This window comes from Daucus carota, chromosome 5 (genome assembly GCF_001625215.2).
Source record: "Daucus carota subsp. sativus chromosome 5, DH1 v3.0, whole genome shotgun sequence".
NCBI lineage: Eukaryota > Viridiplantae > Streptophyta > Magnoliopsida > Apiales > Apiaceae > Daucus > Daucus carota.
The window spans coordinates 3,437,315-3,448,728 of record NC_030385.2 but is presented as its reverse complement, the minus strand read 5'-3'; the positions used below and the strand labels follow the sequence as shown (position 1 = coordinate 3,448,728).

Sequence of the window (11,414 nt, the reverse complement as noted above, 5' to 3'; positions counted from 1 at the left end):
GGAGGGAGTAATATTTTATATTATATGGCTTCAACTAAGACACTCTTAGACTTGCTCTTAATCCCAGAACATGCCTGAATCTCGGATTCTGAATAATTCTCGATCATTGTACAGTAATCAAGATCTAATGTCCTGGCTTGGTCCATCATGATTAGCTCAAATCTGAGAATAATTAATCCTGTCATATTCTAAAACCATAGGACAACATTGTTTATCATGATATTATTTGTAATTTGTGAATTTCAGAATTCATGATATTCTCGATCGGACCGGCGATCTGGACGAAACTAAAGTCTCAGCGTCTTACACGGTGCGCCGTGCTTCTACTTATCTCAGTTAATTATGATTTCTGATTTTATTCACGACCATCGTGCTTGTTTTCATTGTTGATGCACGTGTAATCTACCTTATTGATCCCCAACAACTTCCCAAATTATGGAATGATCGAGGTACAGAAAATGACAGACAATTTATAACAATCGATCACAAGAAAAGGCAAACTTGTCCGATTTGAGATTAGCCTTAATTAGGAAGTCCAAAACAAGCAAAAATACCGCGAAAACGCAAACTTGTCCCATTTCAGATTAGCCTTAGGAAGAAATCCAAAACAAGCAAAAATACCATGAAAACGCAAACTTGTCTGATTTGACGATTCATCGTAATTACTTGGGGAGGATGGAAGCACGTGGAACCTTTGAAGAATCAAGATTCATCGTATTTCTTATCTAGCTAGTATAAATAGCAAGTTCAGTTGGTAAGTATTCAAGTGCTTATTATCCAATACCATTGCATTCATGCAGAGTGTAGTGACAATGAGCTATTCCAAGGGCATGAAGAGTGGAAATACGTCTTCAAAGCTGCGAAAGGGTGCATGGGATTCTGAGGAAGACGCTCTTCTCCGAAAATGCATCCACAAGTATGGAGAAGGAAAGTGGCACCTTGTTCCTCAGAGAGCTGGTACTTTGGTCATGTTAACGGGAATCAGAATAATCTAAAATAAAATATATAATTTTAAAAATAAAATATATAATTATAACTATTTATTGATATTGAAAAATTAATTAGCCGGGATTTTAATAAAAAGTATATTGCTTATAAAAACATAATATGTATTTGCATGCAGGGTTGAATAGATGCAGAAAGAGTTGCAGGCTAAGGTGGCTTAACTATCTTAGGCCTACCATCAAAAGAGGAGAATTCAGTGAGGATGAAGTGGATCTTATGATACGCCTTCATAGGCTGCTGGGAAACAAGTAAAGTGCTAATATTATTATATTATATTATTAATATGCTAATATGGTTTTACTGGCATTTTCTCTTTTATATATAGCAACAACATTCAAGTTTTGATGGATAAAAATAACTATATATAGTTGCTAAAAGAATTAATATATGTGTTTGGGGCAGATCATTTAACTCTTATTTAGAACTCTTAAAAAACATAATTTCATAAATTGTTTTAAAAAAAATTTTGTTTGAATAAAAATATATAAATTATAGAACTCTATATTTTATAAAAATCTTAAAATATGCATCGCGTAATGCAAATATTTTTTATAAAAATGAGTGGCACGAAAAAAGGAGTAGCTGTCTGACGAGTTTGCCTAAAAAAAAAAAAGATAAGTGACTGTACATTAGTTACAAACGTTGTACTTTATCAAAATTACGGAATGACACTTGTAAATAGTTTCATAGAAATTTGATGGTTTAAGATAACAAAGGCAAAGTATAATGATAGTTAAGTTTAACATGTTCAATTTAACATAAAATATAAAGACTGTTTGGGTTAATTTAAAATAAAAGACTTTTTGTTTAAATTAAGGAAGTGGAGTACTACAAGTAAGAAATAAGTAAGTTAATAAAATGTTTGGAAGAAAGTACAGACTGTGAGTGAAAAGCTAGTATTCACAACTTCTTAAAAATACTTCTATTTATTTATACAAACGGGTTAAGAAAAAGTGAAGCCACAAGTAGGAAACAGGCCGGTTTTCCCAAAATAAATACTCAAAAATTTAGCATGAAATCCAGTACTCCTTCCGACCCCGCCCCCTTAATTGTTTACATTGGAGGACAGGGGCACGACATGTATTCTAATATTCTTATAAAATATAGTTTGATAAATTATTTTGAACTTTTTTTTTCCTCTAAATGAAAAATTACTATCTAAATTTTTATATGAAATAGAAAAAATTCAAAAAGAAGTTATGAAACTATATATGTTTTATATGCGTCTTAAAATGCGTCTAGATGTAATGGAAAAAAGTGTAAAGAAATTAGAGGGACATAGGGAGTATAATATTTTATATACTGTTTGTCATTTTCATGTTGTCTTGTTTTAGAAAAAATAATGAATTGTAAAGTTAATTGTGAGCGGAAAGATTATGTCATACATGTATAAAACTGTTATTAATTATCGTAAGATACATCAAAATTCTAATGTTTCGATTTTAATAAGATAACATAGACGTATATGTTTATTGTGTGTTAATATACGCAGATGGTCGTTAATTGGGGGGAGACTGCCAGGAAGAACAGCTAATGATGTTAAAAACTTTTGGAACACCAACATTCATAAGAAGCTCGCTACTCGCAGCAACCAGAAAGAGGTGGCAATAAGAGGAGAGATCATTCAAGGAAAACAAGATAGTAACATTGCTGCAACTAGTATTGGTGGTACTGCTACTACTGTTCTTAAGCCTCTTCCACTTAGGTTTTCCAAAGGCACAAGCATACCATGCTATAATCTTAATCTCAAGAATCACATGAGATTTGGTTTGAATGACAAGACATTATAGAATAACAACAACATCAATAACAATGAAAACCCATCATTGCCAGCAACACTGCCACTGAATGACGAAGGCATTGAGACCCTGACACCGGATGAAGATGGCACGGAGTGGTGGAAGAATTTGTTTGCAGAAATAGATATTGATGATCCAGAGCAAGATTCATCAAGAGGATTGTTGATGGCATCCTCGAGTGGTTCAGAAAATGTGGATGCACACAGAGACCTAATGTGGAAGACCGATGAATCAAGTGCTGCAGCAATGGAATTTTCAAATGACTTCAGTGACATTTGGGATCTTCTAGACTCACCAGACCATGTCCGATTGAGTCGGTTATAATATATAAAAATCCAGCAAATATCCTGTTGGTTATATTAAGCTAAGGGTTTGAAATAATGATCATGTTCATGATCTTGCTTGTTTAATGTTTATGTCCGTTCTGCTGTTATCCTGCTTAGCATTGAATTCTGTTGTCTTTGGCTTTGCAAGTATATTTTTTTTAATATAACACTGTAATAATGTTTATTATTATTCGAGATTTGTTGATGGGATCATAGTTTCACTTTTCACTGAAATAATAAAATTAATAAATAAATTATACTGAATCATAAAAATAATAAAATTAGCTAAAATTTATATTAAATTATTGGTGCAACAATTAATAGAATCTTAATATTATTAATATATATTGAAAATTCTCTAAAATATTTTAAGTTTGGGATCCAAAACAAATTCTACCTTGTTCTTGCATGTTTATGATTTCTTTTCTTAATTCAAAACAAATTATGTTTACCAATTCTATTTCTGAAACCATATGACTTTTTAGAAAAATAAGTAAATCACATTAGGTATCATAATTCTAATACAAAATACATTTATAAATATAATCTAATAGAAGTTGGCGTCACATGTATAACTCTGCTACACAAATACATATCAACAAAAAAAATTAAAAGAAAGACATGAAATTATCGTAATAGAAATTTATATTACATACACAATTTTCGCATACAAATTAATCAAAAATATTATACATAACAGAATCCTCAACATCTAGGACAACAATAAAATCTTTTAAATTTAAAACTGGCCAAAATCTTGAACATAAATTACTCTACATCTGGTCACTAATTTCTCTTCTCATTTTTGTAATAAGCACGATGACAAAGGACAAAATTAAGACGTAACCAAAAGGACGAGACAAGAGGTTAGTACTGCACAAATAAGTTTTGTCTTAAAAAATAATATAACTTCATATTATATTTTTATTTAATTTAAAATTATGATTTTTATTGATAAATAATTTTTATCATTTTAAATATATTATGAATAAAATTTATAAAATAATAAAAAGGTCTACATTGCACAGGCTATAAAACAGTATTAATGCACTGGTCTGGTTGTTTGATCTCGTTATTATGTGGCAATTGGCATTTCAAACTACAGAAACTTGTTGATTCCTGACAACAAATTCAGCTGCTCTAGAACTCTACTTTGATCATATTAAGAAAATAAATCATCCTTAAAGTAAGGATCTGTGGCGCAATGGTAGCGCGTCTGACTCCAGATCAGAAGGTTGCGTGTTCGATTCACGTCAGGTTCAGTTTTAAGTGTCTTCTGTATTAAACGTTGAAGCTGAAGAAGACAAGTATCGCTCAAAACTAAAGAATATCAGTTTTGATATACTACCAGTATATATTTCGAGACCTGCAAAAGAAATTCTGGAAGCTGATTTTTAATTTATTTTTTTCAACTTTACACGAAATCATTTAAAATAATTGGAAACTGGATTGAATGACAATGGAGCTAAGGCCCCCGAACACAATCAACACATGTTGGTCATCAATGCCCACAAGCTGTTCGATGAAATGTCTGAAAGAACATAAAAGACAACAAAGCCCACGAATTTTGGTACCCAGAGCAGCAAAAAACTTGGAGAAATCTGGGCATGGTCTACAAAAGTCATCAAACAAAAACTTGGCTCATATACTAAGAACTGAGGCAGCCATTCTACGTGTTGAAAGGAAAGCTGATTCAAGGAAGTACACTCGCTTGTGGCCCAAAGCTGTTTTAGAAGCTTTGGATGATGCTATCAAAGCGAAAAGATGGCAGTCTGCTCTCAAAGTAAGTTTGATTTCTTGGTTTTCAAGTTAGTTATAAATGCAACATGAATTTTCAAGTAATTTGAGTTAGATGTGTTTGATTGTTTAGATATTTGATCTTCTGCGTAAACAACACTGGTATGAACCGAAAGGCCAAACATACACAAAGCTACTGGTGATGCTTGGCAAGTGCAGGCAACCTAATCAAGCTAGTTTGCTTTTCGAGATTATGTTATCAGAAGGCTTGCAGCCAACTATTGATGTTTATACTGCGCTTTTGAGTGCTTATGGGTTCAGTGGTCTCATTGATAAGGCGTTTCAGATTATTGAGGATATAAAGTCATTCTCCGAGTGCAAACTTGATGTGCATACGTACTCTGTTCTGATCAATTGTTGCTTTAAATACCGTCGATTTGATAGGGTAGAGCACATCTTACAAGAAATGTCGTACTTGGGAATCCAGTGTAGCACTGTCACATACAATACTATAATTGATGGATATGGAAAGGCTCAACTGTTTGAGCAGATGGAGAGTTCATTGACAATCATGATTGAAAGTTGCACATGCCTGCCGGACGTTTTCACGTTTAATTCGGTTGTTGGAACTTATGGTAACTGTGGACAAATCGAAAAGATGGAGAAATGGTTTGATGAATTTCAACATATGGGAGTTAACCCGGACATAATAACGTTCAATATATTGATTCAATCATATGGAAAAGCAGGCATGTACGAGAAAATGAGTTTAGTTATGGAGTTTATGGAGAAAAGATTCGTCTCCCCAACTATTGTTACGTTTAACATAGTTATCAATGTATTCAGGAGAGTAAAAAATATTGATCAAATGGAAGAATTCTTCCTCAAGATGAAGCATCAAGGACTAAAGCCTAATTCAATCACTTATTGCACTCTCATCAGTGCTTATTCTGAAGCAGGTCTTATGCATAAAGTTGATTCGATTATGAGGCAAGTGGAAAATACAGATGTAATTTTGGATACTCCATTCTTTAATTCTGCTATCACTGCCTATGGAAGGGCTGGTAATGTAGATAAAATGAGAGAGTTATTCTCGGAAATGAGGAAGAGAAGATGTTTACCAGATAATATCACTTTCAGTACAATGATTGAAGTCTACAATGCTCTGAATATGGTTGAGGCTGCTCAAGAGTTGGAAAGTAAGATGATTAGTGCCACACCAAGGTCAGGTATATCTTAGAGTTGGCTTGGACTCGGAGATCGACGTTCTGTTAATCAAGGGTCCACCTCAAGACATAAGATGCATCATGATTAACTTGACATCCTGGTAAGCTTCGTCCTGCCTTGTTATCATGGCATTAAGGATTTGAACTAACAGATATGAAAAGTTTGATGCTAACTTGCTATATGCTCGCACACTTTAATATGACTCAGTTGAAACCAAAGGAATCAGAATCTGCTCTTTCATCTGATATCTTAATCTATGATATATATTTCTTGACTTACCTCCCAAAACATTCTAACTTGTGTTTTTGTTTCATCCATTGAGATACATGTTTTTGAGTTTGCTTCTTAGTTTACAGAGTATTGTGATATAACCAATCATGATCTAGTCAGTTGATGTTGTTCCTTTACAGAGAAAACAGTAATTTTTTTTAATATGGCTCAAGAATGTCAACGCATACTAAACAAGTTTTAGCAAAAACAATTAAACGCTATATTAGCACCTGGTGCAAGACATCAATTTTCCTTATAGCTTGTCAGTAGTCAATTGGTGTCTTTTCATGTATGTGAATTTCCTGCGCTTTTTTTTCTTTTGTTGGATTTTATAAGAAATTTGCTCCCTGCCTAATTTATGAGCCAGTAGCTTTGTCCGGAAGATCCCTATAAGCAATAAACCTCAGTTGAGTGCTGCACAGCCGCATTTGTTTCCTTCAATTTATATATACATCTGTGGTCTGTGATGATGTACTTAATAATTGTCCGCCAAGAGATTCTCACAGTATCCTTGTATATCATACTGGAGCTTGATCATCCTGGACTGAAAGTTGGCATGCATGGCTTGTTTAAGATGTAAAGTTTCTTAATGGGCTGGTTTAAGTATTTTAGTTGTTGCACGATGAGATTGCTTAAGTTTTCTTGTCAATCCCACTTTGCGAGTTGGATTCTCATTGAAATTTATTGAAACAAACAGATACTCATTTATAAGACTTACGGGTCTAAGAGCAAGTCCAATGCTAGATGCTATATATCTATTGCTATTGCTATAATATAGCACCAAAAAGTGTTTTTTGGTGCTAAAATAAAACTTGCACTCCAATGCTAAGTTCTATAACTAGTTTCAAATTTAACCAACTCATCAACTTTTACCTAACTTCTATATAGAACCAACTCATTAACTTTTACCTAACTCATTAACTCATTAATTAGTTTCCAATTTCTAGTTATTGATGATGTGGCAACATGGATGGATCCATCCTTGGTTTCAAATATAGAACCAAGGATGCATCTAAGCATGGATGCATCCAAATATAGCACCCCTTTGGAGTTGAGTTTTTTTACTTTTGATGCTATAATATAGCAATAGAACCAAGTATAGCATTGCATTGGAGTTGCTCTAACTATTCAAAAAAAAAAAAAAGTTTCTAGTTGTTTTATTTAAGGGATCATTTGATAACATCTGGATGATAGATATTATGAGCTCATTCAGAATGGGCCTCGTTAAGATTTTTGATAGCAATCATGTTTATTTGGACTGGACTTCCTGGATGACAAATAAAAAACTGCTGGACGAGGCATCCTCAAATTTCTCGCTCAATCGTCCAGATAGCTCTCCAATTCATCGATTCCTAAGGTAACCTGCTAGTAACCTATACAACAGATTCGCGGGATTTTTAGGTTTTTTGGCGCCTATTCTTATCACTTCTGCTATTTAGGTATTTACCGAGCTCTGTAGTTTCTTCTCATCCCAGTCTCTTGTCTTCACTTCTAATTCTATCATGTCCCAGTCTTTCTCGACCTAAATTGTTAATATTAGTATATTCTTGTTTCCTCTGTGTGTTGTTTTTACATATCTCAAAGAACTTTGCAGACTGTCAATTGTGTAGAAAAATTACAATTTACAATCATCCTCAAATTTCTAGTGTTTACTTTGATTATCATTATCAAGCAGAACCGAAGAAGAAAGAGGCGTGAAAAATTTTAGGTCCCACGTGTCAGTTCATAACGGGTGAAAAAAGTAAAGGCCAGAATTAATCCTCCGGGGAGTTGTGGGGGTAAAGTTTGTGTACCCCATTCGTAGCATGCACTTCACTGCTTTTGACAAAACACAGCCGTTGGATCTTTTTGATGGTCCTGATGCAGCCTTTTGTCCTAATGGTCCTCTGATTGCGAAGAATACCCGATCCTCAACTTACTTTCATGGCCCAAATTGTCAATTACTTGTTTACTTTCTGTACCCTACAATGGGCCCAAACATCTTAAGACCTAATTTGCACACTATAGATGAATGATAACTTGCGTTAAGACTTACTCCTTCCGACCCTTTTTATCTTTTTATCTGTCCATTTTGGAAAAAAAAAACACATACCAAGGAATAATTGATTGTATAAACTTTTTCATTAAATACCTCTAATTAATATCTTGAAAATACAATACCCCTACTTTATGTCTTGAAAACATGAAGTCAACCAAGTTTTAAATAAGTCAAACCTTGAAAATTGAAATTATGGAGATATATTTGAAAAACTATCATTAAATTAGTTTTGAAAGTATAAATGGACAGATAAATAGGGACAAATTTTTACTTCCAAAGTGGACAGATAAATAGGGACGGAGAGAGTATTAATCAAGGAATACGTGTATATATGTATCTTTTCTTAAAAATTGAGTGACTTAGGACAAGTCCAATAATATTCTAGTCTTATAAATATAATAAAAGAAATATTCTACTGGTTTGAAGAGATCATCTTAATATATCAATTTCAGCAGTATAATTATTATTGTGCCTTATTATTAAAATAGTATATATATTTATTTTTGGAGGGAAATGAAAATAAGATACATATATACTCACAATAATCACAATAATAAAAATAATCTAAGAACTTAATCGAAACTTAAAACATGATTGATCCAGATTTGTTAGACAAAAGATAACTTAAAAAGTTTAATGGGATACTAATGATTAATCTTAGATTCTCTTCTACTCATGGTATTGAGGGATTTTTTTTTGTTAGAATGGGTATCCATTTATAAGAATATTCAGCAAAAAATTCAGGTGTTTTATGTTAAAAATAAATAATATTTAAGAGAAAAACACTCTAATTGGTAAACTTGATAGACTTTTACAAGATTACATACATCAACTGTCCAAAAAAAATACGTTATTTTTACAATAACTAAAAATAATAATAACATAACATTTTTAAAATATAGTCAATTTTTATAACCAATATCGTCTGAACTCAACTTTTTTTACATAATCGTTGTTTAATACATTTCTCAACAATCATTTTTAATTAAGATCGTTGAAATCTGATGCTATTATGAAAAAATTTGATTTTGTAAGAGTCTAAGAAGATAAACTTAAATATCGTACACATTCTCATCTATACTAGATGAAAGAGTTACTAGGAGGGAAAGCAAATTAACATAAACGTCGATATCACGAAGAAACGATTAAACATGTTAAGGTTGACAAAAAAGACACCCTTTTTTTATGGGGGGTAAAAAAGGGACAATATATAGGAAGGCTTTTGAAGTTTGAAGCAACCGGCTCAAAAAAGAAAACACAAGGGCAAACATTTTCAAACAAACAAAAGTTAAAAGATTAAAGGGTCCCCTTAAATATATGCAAAGGACACCATGCTGCCTCGCTTTAATAAAGAAGCTCAACTTTCAGGCACCGCAAACAGGACAATATAGCAACACTGCCCCATCTAAGATATCAATCCCAGTTCGTATTCCATCTTACGTATTTTCCGGATTTCAGATTTCAAATCGGATACTAATTTAGAATCTTCAAGCTAGAGTTTGAATTAATTAATATATGGATAAATGATTGTCAGTTAAATAATTTATAAATTCTGGACCGCTATATGAATATCCGGCTAAGATTATAACATTTTTTCTAGTACATTATCGTTTTTTAACCTCTAGACGGGAACACGTCTCGTGCTTAGAAAACACTATACGGGGTCAACAGTTAAAATTCATCCAGCAATCAGGATTATAATAATAAATACACAAGACCGATCTCTGGTTCTCGAGACACTTAATTAAAATCAGATTTCAGACATATATTTTTATAGTTACATATTTTCAAATTCATATAAAATGATTTCAAATGATTTCAAGATAAGGCTCTAAAACTGTGAAGATTTTTGACGTAAATCACGTTCATTTATAATCGGGATAATAAATTCTGTTGGGTTGAAGTCAGGATCGTGTTCGTTTATAATCGGGACCATTTTGTACATGCAAGCTTAAATATTAATTCAAAGCAAGAACATATTATTTTGTAATTTCTGGAGAAGACCAAGACATATAGATGATTAATTGTGAAAGTGCTCACTTATTCTTTAGCTGCTTCTTTCACTATCATGTACTAGTGGTGACACTGTACATTAAAGTGATACATTTGCATGCGGGAATATACAAGATTAGGTTTTAGCTTAGCTCTTCCGTCTCTGCACTCCGTATATATACTGACATTTCTGCACTAGTGCACATATATAGAAACCCCATTTCATCCCACTTTTATAAACACATGCACCACCCTATTGCTTTGCATTCTGCATATGGACTTGGTTGCAGATCACCAGCTCCAGCATATGCTGCAGCCTCAATTTTCCGAGTCCTTTCGAGACGAGGGCTACTGGTTTAGGCTCATTCGCAGTTTCAGTCTCATGCAGATGGTAATCAGTGAAGATGGTCATGGCTGATTCTTGAAGGAACTGCAACAGGGTTCTTGGCAGACAGCGAGAACCCTGATGCACGCGTGATTGACAGACAAGGAAGGGGAATCAAGAGCACCTGGTCCGAGTACTAAATTAGCTAATTTGGTCTCTAGTATAGTTATAGAGTTTTGTTCCTAGTAGTTGCTAAGGAGATTGACTCGTATTTTTTCAGTTCTGGTTTGCTAGTTGTCGTATACAGGGTTGTCGAGTTGGTATTTGTGATCAGATATGTAGCACTCACCACATTCATTTTTGGCCGAGAAATATTGACTATGTTTCAAGGTTTTGATATGAAGTTGTAGCCTGAGAGCAGCTTAGTGTCGATGTTTGATGAGAATGTAATGTCTTATGAAGAGTGTTTGATAAATTCTTGTTTGATATTAGAATATATAAAAAGTCTTTCTATGTAGTGTGCCTTAGAATCATTAGATACAGTTGTTAAACTCACCAACATAAGTCTGATAAATAGACAACAATTCACTGGTCACGTAGAAATCACCAGATTGTAAAAGTCATTGAACAAAAGGGATTTGGTGAGAGCTACAGCTTTAAAGAAAGCAAAAACGAGTCGATTTTTTCTTCTTACT

At 33.2% G+C, this 11,414-nt stretch overlaps 1 protein-coding gene, 1 non-coding gene and 1 pseudogene across 3 annotated transcripts; all 3 read left to right on the top strand.

Moving 5' to 3' along the window:
• Positions 1-812: 812 nt before the first annotated feature.
• LOC108221186 (transcription factor MYB75-like) lies at positions 813-3,128 on the top strand (annotated as a pseudogene).
• A 1,192-nt stretch (positions 3,129-4,320) lies between these two features.
• On the top strand, positions 4,321-4,392 carry TRNAW-CCA (transfer RNA tryptophan (anticodon CCA)). Its single transcript has one exon. It is a non-coding gene; the product is annotated as a tRNA-Trp (tRNA).
• On the top strand, positions 4,335-11,180 carry LOC108220127 (pentatricopeptide repeat-containing protein At3g53170). Of its 2 annotated transcripts, XR_001806672.2 has the most exons (3): positions 4,335-4,913; positions 5,001-6,194; positions 8,040-11,180. XR_001806672.2 is itself a non-coding variant. In XM_017393805.2 (2 exons), the coding sequence occupies exons 1-2, from the start codon at positions 4,584-4,586 to the stop codon at positions 6,105-6,107; spliced, it is 1,437 nt and encodes a 478-aa protein (XP_017249294.1). In that variant the 5' UTR covers positions 4,336-4,583; the 3' UTR covers positions 6,108-6,559. The 2 variants fall into 2 exon arrangements, 1 of the variants encoding a protein (XP_017249294.1); XM_017393805.2 differs by lacking the exon at positions 8,040-11,180 and having other exon boundaries at positions 4,336-4,913; positions 5,001-6,559.
• Positions 11,181-11,414: the final 234 nt, after the last annotated feature.